This window comes from Tiliqua scincoides, chromosome 1 (genome assembly GCF_035046505.1).
Source record: "Tiliqua scincoides isolate rTilSci1 chromosome 1, rTilSci1.hap2, whole genome shotgun sequence".
Classification (NCBI taxonomy): Eukaryota; Metazoa; Chordata; class Lepidosauria; order Squamata; family Scincidae; genus Tiliqua; species Tiliqua scincoides.
This window is the reverse complement of record NC_089821.1, coordinates 12,999,840-13,024,273: the sequence shown is the minus strand read 5'-3', so window position 1 is coordinate 13,024,273 and position 24,434 is coordinate 12,999,840. Positions and strand designations below refer to the sequence as shown.

The 24,434-nt window shown below is 45.0% G+C and overlaps 1 protein-coding gene across 1 annotated transcript in view; it reads left to right on the top strand.

Annotated features, from left to right (window-relative positions):
• The first annotated feature begins 1,190 nt into the window (after positions 1-1,190).
• The window catches only part of PLCB2 (phospholipase C beta 2), a 64,009-nt gene continuing 40,765 nt past the window's right edge, over positions 1,191-24,434 (top strand). The window contains exons 1-8 of the mRNA XM_066615261.1: positions 1,191-1,330; positions 10,366-10,443; positions 14,921-14,989; positions 16,664-16,804; positions 18,766-18,845; positions 20,156-20,209; positions 21,951-22,026; positions 23,719-23,819. Coding sequence (XP_066471358.1) covers positions 1,247-1,330; positions 10,366-10,443; positions 14,921-14,989; positions 16,664-16,804; positions 18,766-18,845; positions 20,156-20,209; positions 21,951-22,026; positions 23,719-23,819 — 683 coding nt within the window. The 5' untranslated portion in view covers positions 1,191-1,246. The remainder of the gene's footprint in view (positions 1,331-10,365; positions 10,444-14,920; positions 14,990-16,663; positions 16,805-18,765; positions 18,846-20,155; positions 20,210-21,950; positions 22,027-23,718; positions 23,820-24,434) is intronic.

The following is a 24,434-nucleotide window of genomic DNA, read 5'->3' as shown; positions in this document are numbered from 1 at the left end:
GCCACCAAACCTGCCCCCTTCCTGGGCCTGATCCACCAAGCAGGACATGACTTTCCTCCTTCTCCTACGCCAGTGGTGCTGCCACTTTCAGACCACTGCTGCCTCCAACACTCCACCTTTATTGCTTCTTGGAAACTGGCTGGTGGGGACAAAGCCAGGAATGGAGAGATTTTGCTCCCAGAACGCTCTCCACCTAGCCAGAAGCAACAGCAGCACTGATAATAAGGGCTTGTGAGTGACCGCACTGGCAGTGGGCAGCAGGATTTGGTGCTGTTTCAGATGCCGGATCAACTTGGACTGAGCCTGGGCTTCCTTATTGACTACAAGCACACAATAGACGCCGTAATAAGAAGAAATAACATTCTGGGTTAAAGCGTGACCCTGGCTTGTCTCACAATATGGTCTGCCAGTGGTTCTCAAACTTCGAGGGAACTTTACTCCCTCAGTAAGTCTTTGTGGAGGAGGGGCAAGGGCAGCGACGTGATCCCTAGGAAGGTGCTTTGCGATGTCTCTGTTAGAGCATTCCAAGCCTCAGGGAGCCCTGCAGAGGACTGCGCAGGGCTCCCTGCACCTCCTGCAGCCTCCAGAAGCCCTAACTACTTAAATGTAAGTGCAAGCACCCCCCCTTCGTCCCCCGTAGGGAAATGATCCTGGGGATCTGCTTCCCTGCCTCTGCTCTTCCCCTACCCCTTAAAGAGGCAGGGGAAGCATTACCTGGTCACAGTGCCTTCTGTGTGTGTGTGTGTGTGTGTGTGTGTGAGAGAGAGAGAGAGAGAGAGTATACCATTTCCTTAGCTTACAAGTCAAGATATGGTATCAAAATGACGACTCTTAAGAACAATTTTTGAAATTCTGTCAACCCCTTTGAAATACTTTCTGAATCAACTGGTGAAGCTGCAAGTAAATAAGCGGAAGCACTAATGAGGAAGTTGAGAACAGGAAGCCCTCGCTGTGAGATTCTGCAGTTTCAAGGACTACTCTGGTGATCAGCCCATCCCACAACCTCTGCCTTGTGGCTTCACCTGTTTGGAAAGTGGATCATTTGCCATGCAGATGAGCGTCTCCGCACCCATCCTGTGGATGTAGCCCAGTGTGCCATCTGGCCTGTAAAGCATATTTGGTTCTTTACAGGACCAGAAGAAGAAGCAGGAGGCAGCAGCACTATGTGAGAGCTCTTGAGGACAGGCAGGAAGCAGCCGTCAAAGAGGGCCCCGCCACCACCTACGGGCAAAACGGGCACGTCAGAATGTCGGTGCTGACTCCTATCTTGACACCCCCGGAGGTGAAGGAGTACCTGACCAAGGGAGAACGCTTCATCAAGTGGGATGACGTGAGTACTGTGGCTGGCTGCCTCTTCACAGCTCTGCATGTGCTGTTGGGCCTGCTCCTGTGAGCAAAAGGCTGATAAAAGGAAAGCTCTGAACATCCTTCCCAAGCGTCCACCATCATGTCAGTGTGTGAACGTTTATGGGTGAAATGATATCAGTGACGCAATGCATGCTGGTTAGGAAAGAGGCAACAATACTGAGTCGTTATATATTTGCAGCATTTGAAGTAGACCTGAGTTTTTGTAGTAGACCTGCAGTGCAGCCCACATGAGATAGATAGATAGATAGATAGATAGATAGATAGATAGATAGATAGATAGATAGATAGATAGATAGATAGATAGATAGATAGATAGATAGATAGATAGATAGATAGATAGATAGATAGATATTTTTTTACTGTGAATTTGGGATGCTCCATGTTCAGCCATGGACAGGTAACGATAACTTTGGGTCATTTCTATGCGTTTTTATGTGGCTTTTGTAAAGCAGCTTCAAAGGGTGAGATTGCATAAACATAGCTTCTAGAATACTCCTCTTATTGCAACATATTGCAATTGTAATCTACGCTGATTAAATAACAGTGCAGATGCAGCTGCATAAAAAGCATTGAAGTCAGTCTTGGCTGCCCTGAGAAAAGCAAACCATGCTGAAGCCAAGCAGCTCTCCCCTGGGAAGCGCGTTTTGAAGTGTATGAAAAACACACAGTTCCTGTATAGTGCTTTTGGATTGTTCAAAGTATATTCAGTATCTTAAGAATCCTTACAGTCTCTTGCAGCTGGGAGCATTCCTCTGGGCATGCTGTGTTATCACAGGGCCTCTGGGAGATGGTACCTTTGGCTGATAGGGAGCAAACTTGTGGGGGGGGCAGTGCAGAGTTTGGGTACTGACTCTGGTCAAGGCACAATATCCTCCCTTACACAGATATCTGCACTGAAGCAAGCATTCCATGTCGAGGCCGTGTGTGTGTGTGAGGTAGCCTAATTTGTATGATCTCCCCCTCCCATCTCCAAAAATGTGGACAAGACACAAATTATAGAGAGTGCAGAGAGTGCCAACTTCACATGAAGTATTACTTGTGTGGGAAAGGGGCTCGCCTGAGCCTTCCATTTTGTAAAATGGGACCCAACCTCGGTATGAACTGGGACATAAATCCAGTGCCAATGTTACCTTTCACATCTAGGGGGAAGCAAGATCATGTTCACCAGCCTTGTCCCCATGCTGACCCATTCCCAAAGCTCTGTCCCCATCTCACCACAAGTACATTTGTCTAAAGCAGCCATTTTCAACCACTGTGCCATGGCACACTGGTGTGCCATGAGTGGTCCACAGGTGTGCCATACGAATTTGAGGGAAGGTCATTTATTAATAGGGCCAATGGGAGATGTGAGTCCCCACTGCAGCATGGTGTGCCTTGTCAATTGTCAAAAACCTGGTGGTGTGCCTTGACCATTTTAATGCCTTGTCAGTGTGCCATGAGATGGAAAAGGTTGAAAATCACTGGTGTAAAGCAGGGTCTCCAAACTTTTTGGCCAGAGGGCCACATCATATATCCGACGTGGTGTAGAGGGCCAGAAAAAAAAATTAAATATAAAATTTATATCAATAAATTAGAGATGGAACTTAGATGAGTGAATAAATGAATGAATGGAAACATTCATTCAATCTCTCTGGCCCTTAGAACACCCACCAGACACAACCAGAGCACAGCTCCAATCATGTTCAGCCAAGTGGGCCAGAGACTTTCAGAAGACAAGAGGCTGGCCACGGGCTGGATAGAGGCTGGCCGCAGGTCGCAGGCCGCATCTGGCCCCCGGGCTGGGGGCTGGAGACCCCTGGTCTAAAACATAAGAACATAAGAACAGCCCCACTGGATCAGGCCATAGGCCCATCTAGTCCAGCTTCCTATATTTCACAGCGGCCCACCAAATGCCCCAGGGAGCACACCAGATAACAAGAGACCTGCATCCTGGTGCCCTCTCTTGCATCTGGCATTCTGACATAACCCATTTCTAAAATCGGGAGGTTGCGCATACACATCATGGCTTGTACCCCGTAATGGATTTTTCTTCCAGAAATTTGTCCAATCTCCTTTTAAAGGCATCCAGGCCAGTCGCCATCACCACATCCTGTGGCAAGGAGTTCCACAGACCAACCGCACGCTGAGTAAAGAAATATTTTCTTTTGTCTGTTCTAACTCTCCCAACACTCAATTTTAGTGGATGTCCCCTGGTTCTGGTGTTATGTGAGAGGGTAAAGAGCATCTCCCTATCCACTCTGTCCATCCCCTGCATAATTTTGTATGTCTCAATCATGCCCCCCCCTCAGGCATCTCTTTTCTAGGCTGAAGAGGCCCAAACGCCGTAGCCGTTCCTCATAAGGAAGGTGCCCCAGCCCCGTAATCATCTTAGTCGCTCTCTTTTGCACCTTTTCCATTTCCACTAAGTCTTTTTTGAGATGCGGTGACCAGAACTGGACACAATACTCCAGGTGTGGCCTTACCATAGATTTGTACAATGGCATTATAATACTAACCGTTTTGTTCTCAATACCCTTCCTAATGATCCCAAGCATAGAATTGGCCTTCTTCACTGCCGCTGCACATTGGGTCGACACTTTCATCGACCTGTCCACCACCACCCCAACAAATTTTTGCATTAAAAAAAAATATATTATGTGAGCCAGGTCCTAGGTGATCATGCCTATATTGCACGTAGAAAAGATGACACCTGCTCCAAAGATATCAAGAGTTGAACTAAGCATGAGAAGAAGACATTGTAAGAATACGGGGTGTTAGTTCATGTTCTCTGGCTGTGTTCAGTGGTGGAGCATATGCTTTGCATGCAGAAGCTTCAGTCTCCAAGCAGGGCAGAGTGACATTCCTGTTTAAATTCTAAAGAGCTACCACCAGTCATTGTAGAAAGTACTGACCACAATGCACCAATGGTCTGATTAAATATAAGACAGTTTCCTAAAATGAGGAATATGCACAAAGGTATAACTATGGGGGAGGGTGGAGCTTTGGGGCCTCCTATGGCAGGAGCAGTGATGTCATCAGCAAAAAGGCTCAGGTGCTGCCTTTGTAACTTTTTTCCCTAAAGGACCTTAATCGAGAAGAAGCATCAGGAGACAAACTGAGTCACATTTGCCTAGGGCGGTGATTTCCAAACTGTGAGGCATGGCTCCCCAGGGAGCTGAAGAAACCAGTTCAGGGAGTGAGGGAATCCTCATGAAAAGCCCACCACCTTATAGAATGTATAGGATTGTGGCCCAGATGGGGACCACAGCCAATCGCCCAGTAGGTCAAGGGAGCTGCCAGGTGAAAAAATTTGGGAACCATTGGCCTAGGGGCTTAGGTTTACGTCTAGGTTAATGTCTTTTCCAAGGGCGACCTGAAAGACAGTGGGTGTTCTGCCAAAACAATAACAGGTTCTTACATTTAAAAATGTGCCACTACACAGCTGAGAATGCTTATGGTTTTGTGTGATATCCTATATTGAGAGACTCCCTGGGGAGGCTGTTGGTAAGGCTGCATACTGTATGCAAGAGTCTGCTGCAAATATACAGGAAGGAGAATGCAATCAGATTACGAATTGCTTCCTTTTCTTATCTTCTTGCATGAGGGGTTTTAAGGGGCCTGGGTGGTGAGCCTATTTGTGAGTAGTTTCTAAATGCAGTATGTGGTCTACAAATGCTATTCTTGTTAAGCCAGGAGTAAGATCCAACCATGCACTACTACTGATCTCTCATGGTCCTTCAGCATGATCGGTGCCCACTTACTACAGACTGCATTTACAACCATGAGCTATCCAAGAACATGAATGCCAGAACTTTTATGGAAAAGCTCCAAAATGGAAGGTCATTAAGCAGACAACACTTTTGCCTGTTTCAGTCTCTTTTATAAGCTATTCATAGGGCATAGTGGCACTGAAGTGATGCATTCTTCATGATGCCCCACAGCCATGTCCCCACAGCTATGACCCATCCATAGCCACACCCAGGATCATCCCAAGACCTCCTGACACAAGAGGCAGCATGCCAAACAAGGCCCCCTTATCCAATTATGTGCCAGCTTCTGCTCCTCCCTCTCCAGCGTTCTAGCTCAGCCCCCCCTTCCATATTTCCTCTTCCACTCTGTTCCCCTCTTCTTTTTCCATTCAAGGGAGTAGAACAAGAAAGATGCACAGTAGGCAGAGACAAGCTCCTCCCATCAATCTGTTGCCTGAGTCAAAAGCTTCAATTGGCCTCAAGGATGGACCAGTCCTGCCTAAACTCCCCCTTAAAATAATTTTTTTTTAAATTAGGCTATCAAGTTTCAGCAAGCCCTAGTCAGCAAATCGTTCCCCTCTCTAGCTGGTCAAAAACAGACACACACCATGTTCTGTTTTTAGAAGCGTTTGAAGGGTAGAATCCATTGGTTTCCCATTCTAAGCCCTGGAACTAATCCATCAATTTCCCATCCAAATCCCAGACAAAACTGCTCAGCTCTCACACACCCCTTGCAAAGTACATTTGTATACTGGCAATTTACCTTCTTGGCAAAATTTCAGCCATTTCCCACCCAAGCAAAAGTCAATGTTCCACCACTTCCTCGCAAGGTTCCTTTGCAGGCCAGAATGTTAAACCAGATCGGAGTGTAACACCTTGAATGTAGTGGTTCTTGAAAGAAAGAACCTTCTTTCAATTTGTAAAAATCCCTGCGTGGATTTAATAAGCCTGCCTATGTAAACCGCCTTGAATAAAGTCTTGAATAAAGACCAAGTAAGGCGATATATAAATACTGTATAATAAATACTGTATAATAATGTATAATTTACATGGTAATAAGGGTGTCTTTGTGGCCCATTGCCTTGTGTGGCCCCCTTCTTTCTGGGGGAGGCTACCTGATCCACCACAACCTCTCATCCTTTGAGGGGGCACTGACTGCTGAAGGATGGCACCTGCTGCCACTGCTGCGTGTCACTCAGGACTGGACATAAGAACAGCCCCACTGGATCAGGCCATAGGCCCATCTAGTCCAGCTTCCTGTATCTCACAGCGGCCCACCAAATGCCCCAGGGAGCACACCAGATAACAAGAGACCTGCAAGGCTTCCTGGGAATTGTAGTTAAGAACATAAGAGCAGCCCCACTGGATCAGGCCACAGGCCCATCTAGTCCAGCTTCCTGTATCTCACAGCGGCCCACCAAATGCCTCAGGGAGCACACCAGATAACAGGAGACCTGCATCCTGGTGCCCTCCCTTGCATCTGACATAGCCCATTTCTAAAATCAGGAGGTTGCACATACATGGCTTGTAACCTGTAATGGATTTTTCCTCCAGAAACTTGTCCAATCCCCTTTTAAAGGCATCTAGGCCAGATGCCGTCACCACATCCTGTGGTAAGGAGTTCCACAGACCAACCACACGCGGAGCAACGACCTGGGTTGTAGTTGCTGGAAGGGGTTAAAATCTGCCCCAATACAGCCAGAGAGAGGGGAGCACTGTCCAATGGATCTGGACACATCCCATTCTCTTTGCTACTTGGCTCATGGTGCAGTACCACAATGTTACTGCCTCTGCCTCTCCTTTTTTATCCATGTGCCTTGCAGCAGTACTATGCAAATGCACAGGAGGGGGCAGGTTTTCTGGTGTACTCAACTACTCAATCAGTGCTTCAGTTGGATCAGAACTGACAAGAGTAGAGCTCCACCTCACTGCATCGCTGGTCATCCTTGGAGAGATTGCTCAGAACTCCCTGCATCCAATCTCTCTCTCTCTCTCTCTCTCTCTCTCTCTCTCTCTCTCACACACACACACACACACACACACACACACACACACACACGGTTGAAATAGATCCATTCAGCCTGCAACTCCACCATTGACCTGGGAATGAATCCCACTGAACAGAGTGGGACAGATTTCCAAGTAAACATGCACTAGACAGATTCCTAAGTGTCTAAAAAAGTTGGTCTAGATTAAATAGGGATATAGAATTGTAACTGAATTGCATTTGGAAGAAGTTAGGTACAACATTTTAACTGTCTTTTCTCGAAGACTCTCTGAAATTTATCATTGCCCTTGAATTCTCAAGCTGGGTGCTGTATTTTTTTCTTGTTGGATACACCCACAAGCCACACAGGGAAAGTGCTGATTGCCCTTAGTCCTAATGACTCCAGGTGATTCCAGGTGAGCAGCATAGTCCAAGGGAGGGAGCCATAGCCAATATGTCTGTGCTCTTTATTATTATTATTATTATTATTATTATTATTATTATTATTATTATTATTATTAACAGTATTTATATACCGCTTTTCAACAGAAAATTCACAAAGCGGTTTACGGAGAAAATCAAACAAACCACTAATGGCTCCCTTTCCCAAAAGGGCTCACAATCTAAAAAGATGCAAAAAGAACACCAGCAGACAGCCACTAGAAAAGACACTGCTGGGGTGAGGTGGGCCAGTTACTCTCCCCCTGCTAAAAAGATACACATCTTTAGCACATCTTCTTTGAGGAACTCCCCCCCCCCCCGCACTTGGGTGCTAAATCCATTGCAGAGGAAACTATCACCTGCATGCATCCTCAGGTAGCAGCTATATCTTAGGCCACTATTGACTCAGCAACTATAAGCTTTTCTTTCATGTAGGTGTTGCCTACCTTCAAACCTAGCCTATTCTACTGTGACTTCATTGGCTAAGCAGAAAGATCTTTAGAGTAGATTCCATTTTGGTCTTCATTACATATGGTGCAGTGTATCTCTGTACATGAGTGTCACAGGTATTTTCAAAATGTAAATCACTCTAAAGACTTGGGTGTTCATTTCATGAGGCTGATACAAACAATGACCCTATTTCCACCAGCTCCAAAGTGTGTCCTACCAAAGAAGTCAGAATGGCTTAAGGCAGGGGTGTCCAAACATTTTGGCAGGAGGGCCACATCATCTCTCTGACACTGTGTCAGGGGCCAGGAAAAAAGAATTAATTTACAATTTACAATTTGAATAAATTTACATAAATGAATATATTAGAAATGGAACTGATATGAATGAATGAAGGTCTTGCAGTACCTCAAGGCACAAAGCAAGGCCAGCCTTTCCTTCACTGCCACTGCTGCATCACAGACGTGAAACAGCAAGTAGAGCAGGAAGCCCTCGTCCCACAGCTCAGGTGAGAGGTTGAACAGTCATCCTCTTGCTGAGAGCAGTTGCGTCAGGCCAGCATGGACTCCAGAAAGTCTCTGGAGGGCCAGAGGCTCATTGGAAACTGGGGTCTTCCCAAGGGCCTGATTGGGAGCCCCTGAGGGCCACAAGTGGCCCCTGGGCCAGGGTTTGGGCACCCCTGGCTTAAGGAGACACTGGGATCTCTTCTTTTGGAGCAAGTCTGAAGCAAACTTTTATGTTGTCACATCTCTTGCTTTTCTTTTCCAGTTGACAGCCTTGTGAGTGCAGAAGGGAGGAGGACTCAGGAACCAATGGAATATAAGCAAAACTGGCTGCTAGGCAGAAGGGCTCTCAAACTGGCTGTCTTGTAAAGAAACACCAAGACACAAAAACAGATGGGGGAAGCAAAGGGAAGGCTGGCTGCTTGGGAAAGACGTTCACATCTTTGGAGATTTAGGAATTAGGAGGCAAAAGAATAATTAAAAAGGAAGTTCTGTGTGCCTGACAGGAAAGAGATGAGGAAAACAAGAGAGAGAAAACTTTTCCTAAAACATGTAACTGACCAGCCTGTGATGTGAATTCAGAACTCGGAAGAATAAAATAATTCACATAAAAGAAACCAAACCTATGAAATCCGTGTAAGTCTGTTTAAAATACAGAAGTTCAGAGCAAACTGGGCTTCTGCCTTTCTTGACATACACAAAAAAGGAACAGCCCAATCCTATCCAGCACTGGCACAGCGGGTTGTATGTAACCTCACTGTATGTACGAAGTTCCATGGCCATTTGGAGCAGGATCTACATGCAAAATCTGGAATGCTCAGTGCACCTGTTTAAACAACAGATCAAAGAAATTCCTAAAATTAACCCCTTGACAATTCCTAGGGGCCAGAAGACTTTGCAGCTAGGATCAATATCAATGGCACAAGTCTGAGTTGACCCATTGCGGCTGCTGGAGCTTACTCCAGGGCAAGGGGACAAATGTGCCCTTATTCCGAGGAGACCTCCAGCAGTTGAAATTCCTCCACAGTATGTTGCATTAGCACAAGGGTGTCCAAACCTTTTGGCAGGAGGGCCACATCATCTCTGTCAAGGGCCTGGAAAAAAAAAGTGTTAATTTACATTTCAAATTTAAATAAATCTACATAAATGAATATATTAGAGATGGAAATTATATGAATGAATAATCTTGCAATAAGGTCTTACAATAGCTCAGTGCCTATAAAAGGCCTTGCACAAAGCAAGGCCGGCCTTTCCTTCGCTGCCGCCAGTGGCGTCACTAGGGTTCGCATCACCCGGTGCAGGATGCCAGCGCATCACCCCCCATGCAGTGGGCAGGGCAATAACCCAAGTGGTGGGCGTGGTGATGTAAAATCGCCCCACCCCCACTGGTTTTTTGGCTGTACCTTTTGATAGAACACTGATATGTCAATTTGGTTTGTTTCATTGCATTCTGCATGAAATTACACATTGATTGATATTTAACACGATGGTATTCCTCCAAAATGTTATTTTAGTGATTTTGGTCACTAGTGGTGTCACCCCCCACAGGGTGTCAACTTACTAACACCTTATTGCAGCAATGGATGGGGATAAATACCACACAAGACTTCCACGGAGACCAATAACAGGAAAGTTCCTTCCTCCTTTAATTACGGACAAATATTTTAGCTTAACCCTATTGCACTTCTTAAATGCATGTGGACAGAAACAAGAAAAGAATTATAGAATGGGGGAATCCTATATAGGAAGCTAGACTTGATGAGCCTTTGGTCTGATCCAGCGGGGCTCTTCTTATGTTCATTTATTCATGGATGTATTAGCACACAAAGATGAAAGTTTCTGATCTATTTACCCTTTGTGTGTGTGTGCGTGTGTGTGTTTTCTTTTCCAGGATACCACAGTTGCTTCCCCTGTGATTCTACGGGTTGATTCAAAAGGGTTTTTTCTATATTGGACTTTTCAGAGTAAGGTGAGTTCTGACCATAAGTGTGTCACTGAAGATATTTGAGACATCAAAGAGGTTGGAATGGTTGGCCAAACCACACAAGACTACTGAATGTACATTAAGCTACCATGACCCTAATTAGACCATTGCACGATAGTTGACATCGAAGCAAGAAATAAGGAAAGTACCGTAGCTTAAAGATCTGGGTCAGATGTTAGCTGTGTCAATGTGGCTAAGCAGAGGAAAAAGTAGTTGTTTGTGAAGAGTGGATGATTCAGTACTGGAATGACAATAATGCACAGGAAAAGGAAGGACTTCTCTTGAGTAATGAAGAAAAAAAAAGCAGTGAGAAAGATGTGCCAAAATTGCATTGGGAGGCTTTTCTGGTTTAGTTCTGCTTTCCAGTTAAGTCAGAAATTGTGGTTCAGGATTGCTTCCCCCTCTTAGTCCAAACACTAGCTGAAGTCTGATAATAAGGCAACACTACAGTTTCAAAAGCTTAAGGGACTGAAAACATCTCAGATGTCATGAAATCCCTTAAGAATATAATGAAAGGTGGAACTAGCCCAGCATTCTGTTTTCTTCAGTGGCCAAGCAGATGTATGCAACAACTGTTACCCTGCACATGCCTGATCTTGTCTGATCTTGAAAGCTAAGCAGGATCAGGCCTGGTTAGTACTTGGATGGGAGACTGTCTGGGAATACCGGGCGCTGTAGGCTTATACCATAGTCTTTCGAGACTGAAGGTTGCCAACTGCTATGAAGCCCACCAGCATGACAAAATGTCAATAGCCTCCCCCCATCCCCCCCCTCAAACTGCCACTGAATCAGGAAATTTCATTTAGCTGTCTTGGCCAATAGCCACTGCTAGACCTACCCTCCCTGAATTTGTCTAGAAGAACATTTCACACTAGACTGACGCTGCGATTCTATACTTCAGTGGTTTTCAAACTCTCTGGGGTTTGAGTCTGCAGGTAAGTCTTTAAGGGGAGGGGTGTATGGCAGCGGCGCAATTCTCAGGATCGTACCACTGCAGGGGACCTAGGGGCTTTTTAAAAAAATGTACCTGAGTCCCTGCCAGCATCCGAGGGGTGTGGAGAGCCCCTTGGAGCCCTCTGCAAGGCTCCCCGCACCTCTAAACACTGACAAAACACAATCACGACCCACTTTCATTTTCATGATCACAATCTAGAAGTGGGTCACGATTGCCATTACAGTTAAACTTATAAACCCTAAAACCAATATTAGTTTATAGTGCAGACAGGCCGTCAAGTACAAAATTATACCTTGCCTGCTGATACTTTAGAGATGGGGGCATCTTTTTACAAATAATATAAAACACATTTTCCACCTAAACCTCAGTCTATGGCTTATCACAACAGCACATTATGTTTCATTTAACAGGCAACAATCCTATAACGCTTTCCTGGGAGTAAGCCCCACTGAACACAGTGGAGTTTACTTCTGAATAGACATACAAAGGATTGTGGTGTTACAGCCCAATCCTAAAGGCGGCACTGACTCTGGGTGCTGCAGCACCAAAGCAGTTACAACTGCATCCTGCGGTGCGGCAGCCACCGGAGTTCTCCTCTGGGAAATGCCCAAGCCCCATAATAGGGCTTCTCAAGTATTCACCGGCTATTTTGCCAGCACAGAGTTGAAAGACTATGCGCTGGACCTTCTGGCCCAACACAGAGTTCAGGATCCAGTGAAATCCTCTCCTGTCCAGTTCCTCCCCTCCCTTTCCCTTACCCCTCCCTTGCCCTGCCTTCTCCCACCCTGGAACATCTCCCCCTGCCCTCCAGGAGCTCACTACCGTCTGGAGCTCTTACCTAGCTCTGGGTGGAGTCCAACTGGTTCTGGGTTGCTTCATATTCAGTCTTGAAATCTAAGCGTACAAGAACCATGGACAGTCTGGAGATAGAAACTTGGAGTGACTAAGAGTCACCCACCTTGCATATTTCAAGAGGGGGCGAATGGTAGACATGCAGTGGCCCACACCTTCAGTTTCTATGCTTTCCGGTAAAGTGCAAAGGGAATGCTTGTCCATCTCCACATGCATGCATGGAACCAACTCATCTCAGATTATGGGAGATTCTCTAATTTCCTCTTCATTTTTTACCCAGATGCCTGAAAGTGCTTTCCAAAGAGTGGAGCATCTCCTTTGGACTGGGACCTCTTTCATGCCATTGCTTGCAGCCAGTCACGTAGCTAGAGGGGGTGCAAAGCACTAAGTTTTGCAGGGATCCTCACCGAAGTATGCAAGCGGCCCCTCCCCCTCCCCTTCAGAGCCATTCCATTTTGCTCTTGTGGCCTGGAATGGCTTCAAAAGGGAGGGGGAGGGACTGCTTGCATGCCACAGTGAGGATTTGCACCCCCTCTAGCTATGCCATTGCTTGCAACTTTTAGTAAATGGTATACTACTGTCAAAGGAAGGGATGGACTTTTGTGCAAGCGGTGAGAAATCAGGAATCTCATTTGACTGGCAAATGTATTTGATTAGAATATTAAACAAAATAAACAAATCTGAGGGAAGAATGATGATTTGTTTAATGCCATGCTGAAGGACGCAAACAGGCAGGTTGGCTACTTATGAAGCAAGTTTATGAGGAAAGAATTCTTGGCATAGTCCCATGCAGGTTTACTCATAAAACCCGTTATGTTTAATGAATGGGGCTTGAGCCCAGGTAACAGTGTATAAGATTGCACTGCAAGGAGCCAAGCTAACAAAAATGCCAGCTGAAAAGCAAATTTGCAGTTTGCTGGATGACTTTTTGAAGTGAGGCCATGACTACATACATGTACAAAAGTTATATTTGAAGAGTTATTTGTGTAACTCTTCTGAGGATAGCCCTAAGAGCAGGATTTGAATTCAGGATATTTACCCTGGAAAGGTTATATGGGAAATGCATGTATTCAGACAGAACCTTTCTATGAGCATGTCACAGGATTCCTTGGGATCCTTTCAAAAGTCATGTGTGAGATGCCCAACCAGTATATAAATCAGCTCACTGTTGTCTTCTTTGCTAAAAAGTAATATGGGCAGAGGGTATTCTGATTGGAGAAGTGGCAGAAGCAGGTGATGATTAACTGTTTCCCTGCTGTTTTCCCACTCTAATCACACAAACACACCCGTAGTTCCCCCCTTCACCCCTGTGGTTTCCCAGACATGTGTTTCTGAAGGCAAATCACACGAATGAAAAAGAGCTCTGCTGGGAAAGGATTTAAACACATACACAACTTTTCTGTGCTCCCAAGTACCCTCTCCTGATGTGACTTGTTTTTTTAAGCATAGAAGCTTCCTTGCATATATTTGCATATCATATGTTAACACCAGGAGACAGCCACTAAAATTGAGTGTTGAGAGAGTTAGGACAGACAAAAGAAAATATTTATTTACCCAGCATATAACAGGTCTGTGGAACTCCCTGCCACAGGATGTGGTGATGGTGTCTGGCCTGAATGCCTTTAAAAGGGGATTGGACAAATTCTGAAGGAAAAGTTCATCACAGGTTAACGCCATAATGGGTTTGTGCAACCTCCTGATTTTAGAAGCAGCAGCAGGCCTAGCATTGGGCAAATGGGGCAAATGCCCTGGGCACTGAGCCCACACAATGCTAGGACTCCATGAGAACCCTCACTGAGGCTCCCAATGGAGTTGGAAACTGTATTTCCAGTTTTCCAGAAGTACAGTTTAAGACTGCGGGTAAGCCTCAGTAGGCTTCCCCAGTTGGTTGTAGAGCCACACACGGCTCCATCACGCTTGGAAGGTAGGGGGAAGCTTTGTGCACAGGGGGCAGCATCACGGATCCTTGCCCCAGGAGTGGGGCAGGGTAAGTCCGTCACTGTTTAGAAGTAGGCTACCTCAGAATGCCAGTTACAAGGGAGGGCACCAGGATGCAGGTCTCTTGTTGTCTTGTGCGCTCCCTGAGGTATCAGTTGGGCCACTGTGAGAAACAGGAAGCTGGACTAGATGGGCCTTTGGCTCGACTAAATGGGCCTTTGGCCCAGCAGTCCTCTTACGTTCTTATGACGTGCCAGGTGCAAGGGAGGGCACCAGGATGCAGGTCTCTTGTGCGCTCCCTGAGGCAATTGGTGGGCCACTGTGAGACACAGGAAACTGGATTAGATGGGCCTTCGACCTGATCCAGCAGGGCTCTTCTTATGTTCTTACATAGTTTGCCTCTGAAATCAGCAAGCTGAATAATTAAAATCCCAATATAAACATACTTGTCAACTTTTGGAAATCTAAATGAGGGAGGTTGAAATTCTGGCATTTAAACTTGACAAGCCCACTGAAAGTTTGGCATTTAATGTGACATGTTTATTGTTTCATGCTTAGGACTGGCTGTTTAATTCTCTGAGCATGTGCTTTGTACATTGGATGCTCCCAGATGTGTTTAGCCTAACAAGTTCGTTGACGTGTCTTACACAGTTCAAGCAGACTGTCTTCCTTTCCAAAATTTGAAATCCTGAATGTTTAATTTTTGTCCTTTTCCAGGAAATGGAGTTTTTGGATATAACAAGCATTCGAGACACTCGAGTCGGGAAATTTGCCAAGATTCCCAAGGTGAGTTTGTTGTGGCGCAGTGCATAGCATCTTGGGGGTTGCCTTAAGCAGTGCTCAGATACACTGGTGCAACTTTAGACATGGCACAATGAGCAATTGTACAGCAGTCCTCTTACCTGCCTCTCCTTCACCACCCCAAAGAAACACCTTGCATGATGCAAGTGAATCATACAGTGGCTGAGAAGAAGCATTAGTGCATCAGGACCAAGCGCCAACCCAAAGGTACAGCACTGCATAAGACTGGGCCATAAGAGACTTGACAAGATAACAAAAGATTTAATAGACTATTACGGCCAGAGTAGACATGATGAGGGGAGATATGTGATTAGAATACCTGCAACTATTTTGCAAGTCCTTGCAAGACTTTCAAGGACTTTTTTTTTTTAAATTACTAATTATTGCAGCCCGCATCCACATGGATACTTTAAAAAGGCTCTCTGGGAGATGTGGTTTAATCCTTTCCTCCTTTACCATTTCCTTTGTCTAAATGCCTTCTCCTCAAGTTGCTGTAAGCTCTACGGGGGGGGGGGGGAGTTGATGCTGTAATATCTGGTGCAGCATAATCAACAAAATGTTAATTATGATTTAAAAACAATAGGCAGAAATTGCACCAGATCAGAGCTGTAATTAGTTTAATGTTTCTCCACTGGTTAGACTCCTCACATAGTTTTTTTCTTCATGTGTCTACTACAGTGTAACACAGTGGCATAGCTAGAGGGGGTGCAAAGCACTAAGTTTTGCAGGGAGACTCACTGTGGTGGCGTGCAAGCTTCCCCCCCTCTCCCCTTTGAGCCATTCCAGACAATGAGAGCAAAATGGAGACAACTGCCTCTGAAGGGGAGGGGGAAGAGCAGCTTGCACGCCGCCGGGAGGCTCCCTCCAACACTTAGTGTTTTGCACCCCCTCTAGCTACGCCGCTGGTGTAACACTTTGATCTTATTGTTGTAACCATTGTTTTTATGGTTATACTGCATCTTGGAAAGTGACATGCTCATGTTGCAAGAGCAAAGCACTTGAAGTAATGGAATATTTTTGTTTCTTAATTGTTCCCCATGCAATTGTGATTTGAGACTTGTAACCTGTTTATCGTCTTTCTCCTCTCATATCATTTCTTGCCCTTTTAGTCTGCTGTTTTTAGATTGGATAGCAATCTGAATTTTTTTTAAAAAATTTTCTGAGCCTACAAAAATTGATGGTTGCGATCTCTCCTAATTGTTCTAATTAAACTGAAGAGTAGGAAATTACTTTTTTAAAAATACAATAAATATGGATTAAACCTTTTCTATTGTTGTTGTTGTTGTGGATTTAGTGTTGTTTTTAATTAAGTTGCATCAGATGTGCATAGCCAGGTGTGTCATTTTACTCACTGGTACATTTTGGTGGTGAGGAAGAATGGAAATTCTGAAAGGAGTTGGGGAAAACTTGAAAAGTTGTCTTTGTAAGGGGTTGTACGATAGTCAGACATGGATAAATTCAATTAAATAAAAAAGCAAAAAGGTTAGTGATGTTTCCACAAAATAGGCATTCATCTCATCATGTTAAATAATGTCTGAAAAAAGCACAATTGTGCAATAATGTTTTTTTTTTAATGACTTACAAAAATCCCACTTTAATTGCAAGCAAAAGGTTGCAAGAACTTCTAGCACAGGATGCTGATATTGCTTTCTTTTGCAGAGCCAGAAGCTAAGAGAGGTTTTCAACCTGGATTTCCCAGACAATAACTTCTTGCTCAAGACTCTGACGGTGGTTTCTGGCCCTGATATGGTGGACCTCACCTTTCACAATTTTGTTTCTTATAAAGAAAATGTTGGAAAGGTATTGGAAAACTATAGGGTGGGGTGGTAGGATGAGTTCTGGAATCAGGTTCAAAGGGATCAAGGGGAAGATGGACATTGTGTACTGTGGTTTTTCTTTTCAAAATGTGATGTGATCACCAGTTATGATGATAGATGTTTATTTTGCTCTATTCCTGAACCGTCCTAGCAATTGCTGCCTGCAAAAGGTAAATGGAGTAGCCAGGACTGGCAACTGGAGTTCTCCTGCATTAGAGGGCTGAACCCTCAGAACCAGGTGCAGCACTAGTGTTCAATGTGCCAGCAGAGGTGGGAGCTACCATGGGGTCCCAGTGCCCTCACCAACCTTGTCCTAGGGCCAGGCCTTGTCCCAGGGCCCTCAGCAACCGACTGCCAGCCCTGGGAGAAGTCATGCAGTTCTATACGTGCTTTGCTAGGAGTAAACCCCATTGAATTTAAGGGGTATGCATAGGATTGTACTGTAAGTGCCAGTGCAATGTGGCAGCTAAAGTGTTGGATTTGGAACCGAATGTTCCAAAATGATTCGAAAACTGTACTAAGCTATAGAATAGTGTAGTATGGGAGTTGGACTTAGAGCTGAAAGATTCAGGTCCAAAACTGCGAAGCTTCTTGGGTGTCCTTGGGCCAGTCACTATCTTTGAGTGTAACCTACCTCACAGGATTATTGTGAGGATACAGGAAGTGAGGAGAGGAACAATGTACACTCCCCTGAGCTCCTTGGAGGGAGAACAGTATAAAAATGTGAAAAATAAAATTAAAATAAACGATACTAAACTAAATGCAGTCTGAGTTTGAGAAGAAGCCTATCTCTGAATGCCAGATGCAAAGAAGTGGCAACAGGATACATGTATCTTGTGTACCTGTGTACTCCCAGAGGCATTTGGCAGGCCACCATGAGACACCATAAGCTGGACAAGATGAACCCTTCGCCTGATCCAGCAGGGCTCTTCTTATGTTCCTGTGATGTGGTAGACCCAGATTTAAATCTTCACATCCATGAAGCTCATTGGGTGGGTTTCAACACTTCTATTTCCAGCCAATCTGATTTCACATGATGGTTGTGAGGATAAGATGTGATTGATTGGAAGCAACTTTGTTGTGAAGGTGAAATATCGCTTTGGCAAACACAAAGTGTTGTCATTAATCAACTATGTACTTACTATAGACAGGCACCAGTGAGATGTGCTAAAGTGTTCTCTCTTTCATTTGGACGGGTGGGTGGAAGATGTCGACTTTTTTCCATTAACAGCCTGATTCTAAAAACATTTACTGGGAAGTGAATATTATTGATTTCGAAGGATGGTGCTTCCAAGAAACAATGGTTAGAGTTAAAATCCTTGGTTTAGGATCCAATTCTATCCTCCTCCTCCTCCCCCTTGCCGATGCAGCCAAGTCAAAACAGCTTGCTCTGCATCCTGTGGGAAGGGGTGGCCACAGAGGTCTACTCTGAGTAAGGAAACAAATGGCAAAACCTAGTTGGATCTGTGCTAGCGACAGTGCTGGTGCAAATCCACATGGGCCCCGGTCAGGGGCTTGGGTCAGGGGAGGGGTCTCAGATTCAGTGGACACTGTTACCACTGAACCTGCCCCTTCACAGACCCAATCCACTCCTATTGCTGCCCCCATCGGCTCCCCGATCCACGCATCCCATCCTGCCACCCTCATTGTCTTAACCTGAATCAGAGGGCCCTCACTGGTCTGCTGGAGTATAGAGAAAGGCTCTGGTCTCTCCACCAGTGCTCTGGCAGTATGTGACTCCATGCACCACTGGAATGTGTGTTACGACTACTGTACATAACAGGATTGGCCTGCTTGACAGGGTAACAAGGGTTGAATATGAATATTGCTCCCATGTGACACTAGGTGAGGGCGCACTGCACAGTAGCTCAAGGTCACAGAAAAGGTGGAAATTCCGTAGTACCATTTTCCAGTCCTTCAACTTGTACTTGGCTTGTGTTTCAGGCTTGGGCAGATGATATTATGGCCATTTCTAGGAATCCATTCACATACAATGCTTCCCGCTACACGTTCCTAGAGAAAATGTAAGTAGCCTATTATTATTATTATTATTATTATTATTATTATTATTATTATTATTATTATTATTATTATTATTATTATTATTATTATTAACAACAGTATTTATATACCGCTTTTCAACAAAAGTTCACAAAGCGGTTTACAGAGAAAAATCAAATAACTAAATGGCTCCCTGTCCCAAAAGGGCTCACAACCTAAAAGATGCAAAACACCAGCAGACAGCTACTAGAAAAGACACTGCTGGGGTGAGGAGGGCCAGTTACTCTCCCCCTGCAAAATAAAAGAGGAGCACCCACTTGAAAAAAGTGCCTCTTACATTTGCCCTGTGTGTCACCAGGCCTCTCCTATTTTACTGTCTCTTATTTCATAAGATGAAAATCACAACTTAAAACTATTTATTTATTTAAAATATTTATACCCTCCATTTCCCCCTGGATTACTAGGAAACCCATGACAATGTTCAAGAGGTACACATAGAAATTTCATTTCTAGTTGCCACCCAGAAAGCCAGAGTGCCACCTCAGCCAGTGGTGTAGCTAGAAGATGTGCAAAGCACTAAGTTTTACAGGTGCCTGATTTTCACGTCCCCTTGCTCTGCAAGTGCTACTGTGAGGGAGGTTTTGATAGCAATTCAGTACTGTTCTGGGAGGGGGGTTCTGACGCCCGCTGGTTAGCCACTGGGCTGGTGGCAGTGGATTCAGTCTACCATGGCTTTTACCTACCCCTGAAGAGGTAAATAGTCATAACTGAGTCTAAACCCTACCAGATAACATTCTGTCCATGTCAAAGAAGTGATTTCTGCCTGGCCCACAGGTGTACACATTTGGTCCCTGTTGCATGTATGCAACGATTGGCAGAAACAGCTTTAATCTCCTCCACAACCAGATCCCCATCCATCTGCTCAGCAGTAAACACAAGGTCCAAAGTGTCTCGAGGAATCTCCCAAGGATTTCCCCAGTGGGAATTTTTCATCATTTTCAACTTACTTTTGGATATCACTGCACAAGCACAAAGCCAGAATGTTGTGAACTATACTGTTCACTATTTGCACTGATTGTGAATGCTGCGAGTCCAAGGAATTTAACCATTTTTCCAGCCCACGTGAAATTTCACCTCAACATTACGTCTAAAAATATTAATCCACCTCATACGTGCCTGTCGCCGAAGCATGAAAAAAACACGCACAGCTTTTAATGGTTACCCCCCTTTTTTATTGTTACTGCTATTCCTCATTCCTTTTTCTCCTTCCAGCTTTGTGGTTGGCAAAGCTAATAAAGGTTTGTTACTTCTGTTCCCCCCCCCCCCACCATAGACTGGTAAAGCTGAAGATGCAGCTGAATGCTGAGGGGAAAATTCCTGTCAGAAAGTGAGTATGGCATTTGTACCACTTCGTGTACATTTTGACCAGTAATGCACAGTGCTCACTATTATTATTAATACCTAATGAGAATATTATTAAGAATATTAAGAATTACATGAACAGCCAGAATAAACTGTAGTAGAAAATTGTCTCCTTGATCAGAATTGCTGTCCAGCCAATTCCCATCCCCATTTTTTTTAAAAAAACCATTTTCCCCTGCCCACAGGTGTACACAGTTGGTCCCTGTTGCGTATGTGCAACGTTGGGCAGAAATGGCTTGAGGGAATGTGGCGTATAGAATGGTCCAATCAGAAGTATGTGAACCAGATCCAATAGGGCATCATGGGAGTGTGATCCCCCCCCCCCAACTGCCAGCTGGGAAGGGCACCTGCTGGGATGGGGAGGCATGAGGCAGGGTGTTTGTGGCAAGATCCTGCCTGGTTGACGCTCTAACTGGCCTCAGGTCTTGCAAGACCTTGGGTGGGCCATGTGGCTGGAAGGGGTGGGGCTCCCTGACCCAGTGGCTGGGCTCATAAGGATCCAGGCTGCTGAAGAGGGAGGTTGCTTCTTTGGGAGCTCCAAGGAGGCGACCTGGAGAGGCCTGCCCCCCCCCAAACACAAACACTGGATCCACCCCTGATGTGAACCACACAGGGGTGATGGAAACAATGTCAGGTTTCAAATCCCAAAGTAGATTCACCTGTTTTACAGCATTCACTGTGAATTGTGACATCAGATTTGTATTAAGTGAGTCACTCTCCCTGACTAAAAGCATTGGTGTTTTTATACAGGCACAGTCTGTCCATTGTGATGCTTTTGTGCAGGTGCAAGAGCATGGCTGAGCTGGCAAGAGCCAGGACATCAAGTAGTATCATGCTACAAAAACCCTCAACATCTGGTGAATGATATTAGCCATTCGTTCTGTTCAGCTTGGCTCCTGCAAGGATAGCTACACCTAAAAGAAAGTGGCAATGATACTCAGCTACTAATAGTATTAGCTTGTTTCAGCTTTTGCTATACCGGTTCTTTGGGAGGTTCTAGTAGCCTATGTGATGAACACACACCACTTTTGTGTACAATTACTTTTGCTTTAGCCTTGCATTTGCATATGTAAACTACATTGGATAATAGGCTTGCAATGGCTTTGATCATTTGATGATATTTGAAGGCTGACACACAACAGCATTTAGAGTTTGACCGTTTGAGAAATTTCATATTTTGTCACTGCCAAAGTCCAAATGATAAAAGAGAGGCTGACAAGTCTAGAGTATCTTGTGAGATAAACCATTGCATTCTATTTTCCGTTTTATGAAGTTACAGAGTACAATGTAAAAAAAAAATCACAACCCCATAAAATGTTAAAGGTATATCTTGTTTCCACATTTAAGCTTTCTGTACAATAAAATGACCCTTCCTTCTTGCAGGAATGACCATTGTGAAATATTTTTTTTCAAATTGTCCTCTGCAACCACAAGAGTATCCTACTATTTTCTATGCAGTGCTTGCATAGTCAAAATTGCATTTTCCCCACGCTACCCCGGTTTTTCAGCACAAGATTGATTTTTTCTTTCTCTGAGGGCAACTTTTCCCCCTGCAAATTCTGCCAGTGTTCCAAGATATGCTTTTGCCACTCTGCCCTGTTGATAATTTTATCTTCTTTCTTTCTTTCTTTCTTTCTTTCTTTCTTTCTTTCTTTCTTTCTTTCTTTCTTTCTTTCTTTCTTTCTTTCTTTCTTTCTTTCTTTCAGTATTTTTCAGATGTTTCCTGCAGACAGAAAAAGAGTGGAAGCTGCACTAACTGCTTGCCATCTCCCAAAGGGCAAGGTGAGTATATTAGCAGTTTGCCATATGCCCAAGATAATTGCTTTTCTTGACTCCTGTTCTGAGACCACATTGTGACTGGGCATCAATGGCATAGCTAGAGGGGGTACAAAGCACTAAGTCTTGCAGGGAGTCTCTCTGCAGTGTGCAAGAGCCCTTCCCCCCCTTCAGAGTCATTCCGTACACCTCCGTTTTGCTTCCCTGCCTGGAATGGCTCCGAAGGGGAGGGGCCATTGCACGCTGTGGTGAGGATCCCTGCAAGACTTAGTGCTTTGCACCCTCTCCTGCTACACCACTGCTGCGCATATCTGAGTTTCAAATTCATTTCTATCAGTTTTGTCCCATTTTAACTGTTATGACCTCCTCCCAAAAATTCTGGGAATTGAAGTTTGTGGGGTGTTGAGAGTTATCTCTTGCAGATACTTTGCAGTCCCGTCCCCCCCCCCAAAAAAAAACTATAGCTTGCAGTGGCCCTAAGAAGAAGAAATGGCTATCACTGCTGCCATTATGAAACAGTAAAGAAGTCAGCTACTATTAGGATGCCATAGCAGTAGTATAGCTGGGGGGCGGCAAAACAGTATATACTGCAAGTGCCAAAACACACTGTGCAGGCAGCTTCTCTCATTTGCCTTCAGGGCCATTCTAGGCAGCAACAGCAATGCTAAGTACTTAACAAACATAACACTGTCTCCTGTGCATTGTTGTCACTGCCCAGAAAGGCTCTGATGGAGAGTGCGTAGGGTTGCTTGCATGGTGTGTTGTGGTGCCTGCAGTATTTTGCCCTCCCCCAGCTACGCTATAGCACCCTAGATCACTGGGTACTACAAGTCAAGTGTGCTTCACAGCACCTGAAGAAGTTACTTTCGTAAGAACATTCAGTGGAGGACATGGACTGGATAAACTATTTTTCTAAAAATCTTCTGCTTGATTTATACATTCCCCATGCCTAGAAATGCCCACTTCTACAATGAGATAATGTACTACAAATACACTATGTATATCCAGTGCCAGCACCAGAAAGCCATGTGCTGGACCCCAGGCCCCCCCTGATGGAATACTGAACTGGGGTCAGCCCAGCCAGATGTGCCCTCTGATGTTCATTGACCTTTAGTCACTGCCTAGCCTGACTGACACCTGCCATCACTCCTGTCTGTATCTTATATCGTGTCCACATAAATCTCATCTCCAACATCTTCACTAAGATTTCAGAATACACCAGCAACTCAGAGTAAGAAAACAGGTACAGTACCCAGTCAGTGAGGACAGTTGTATATGTAAGCAGCTTGGCAGCCTAGGTGCATGAAGAAGCAAGGTTTTAAAGTTCACAGAGTGAAAATTCAGATGAGTCCCAATGCCCCATTCAGTAGATTCCTTGGTAGGATCCTAGGTTGGTACGAGTACTGGAGTCTCTGAGCCCAGCTGCTACCTCAGAGAGAAGGAAACTGATTCCTATATAGGGGTTCAGAATCCACTGAAAACAGCAGCACATATGGATGCGTGCACAGCTGATCTGTATGGCACAGTGTTTTACTTTCTAAAGGTAAATTGCAACTAACACATGCATATCAAGGTTGAGGGGAAGGACTTCTAGGTCAGAGAGTGTGACTTCCAGGGCAGGCTTAAGCCCCAGCACCTGTCACTTTAGAAATGGAGCCCAATGGGTAAGTCTTGACAATATTCACGATTTGTTTTCAGAATGATGGCATCAATCCTGAAGATTTTCCTGAATCTGTGTTCAAATCATTCCTGATGAATCTGTGTCCTCGTCCAGAGATTGATGAGATATTTACCTCACAGTAAGCCTCCATCATGCAGGGGATGGATGGGAGACAGATAAAAACGGCAGACTGCACTATGGTGGGGACATGTTGGCAGGCTTTCCACCCCTTCTTTAATCCTGGCACACTTTGCTGTCCTCATTGGGCTAGCTTCTCACCACCCTCCTTGTAAACTGTGCTTTCCTTGCTGTGCAAATGCAGTGTGGATCTGTCCACCCAGGAATACGTTTTTAAATGGTGAAGGGTAGCAAAGCTAATTCCATTCCTCTCCACCATTTTGTTAACCTGGGCCAAAATTCAGGACAGGGTTAGATGCACTTAGAGCTCAAACTAGATTTTATGGTAAATGTGCAGTAGCCTCCAAGACCTGGCATCTGTGTGACACTGCGCATAGCCTCCCTGGGCCTCAGAAGACCTTCTAAACTAAAGCATACAAATATCACTTCCGGTTTCCCCCCAAAACTGAAAGTGATGTTCTAAGGCCTCCCGAAGGCATCAGAACACTCTCCGGACATGACTGGAGCAACAGCTGTGGTTGTGTTTGGAAGAGATGCAGGGGCAGGCAGCCCTGGAAAGAGTGCCCCAGGGCAGCACTCCTTCCAGCTATGCCACTACCCTGTGTAGTCCTTCCTT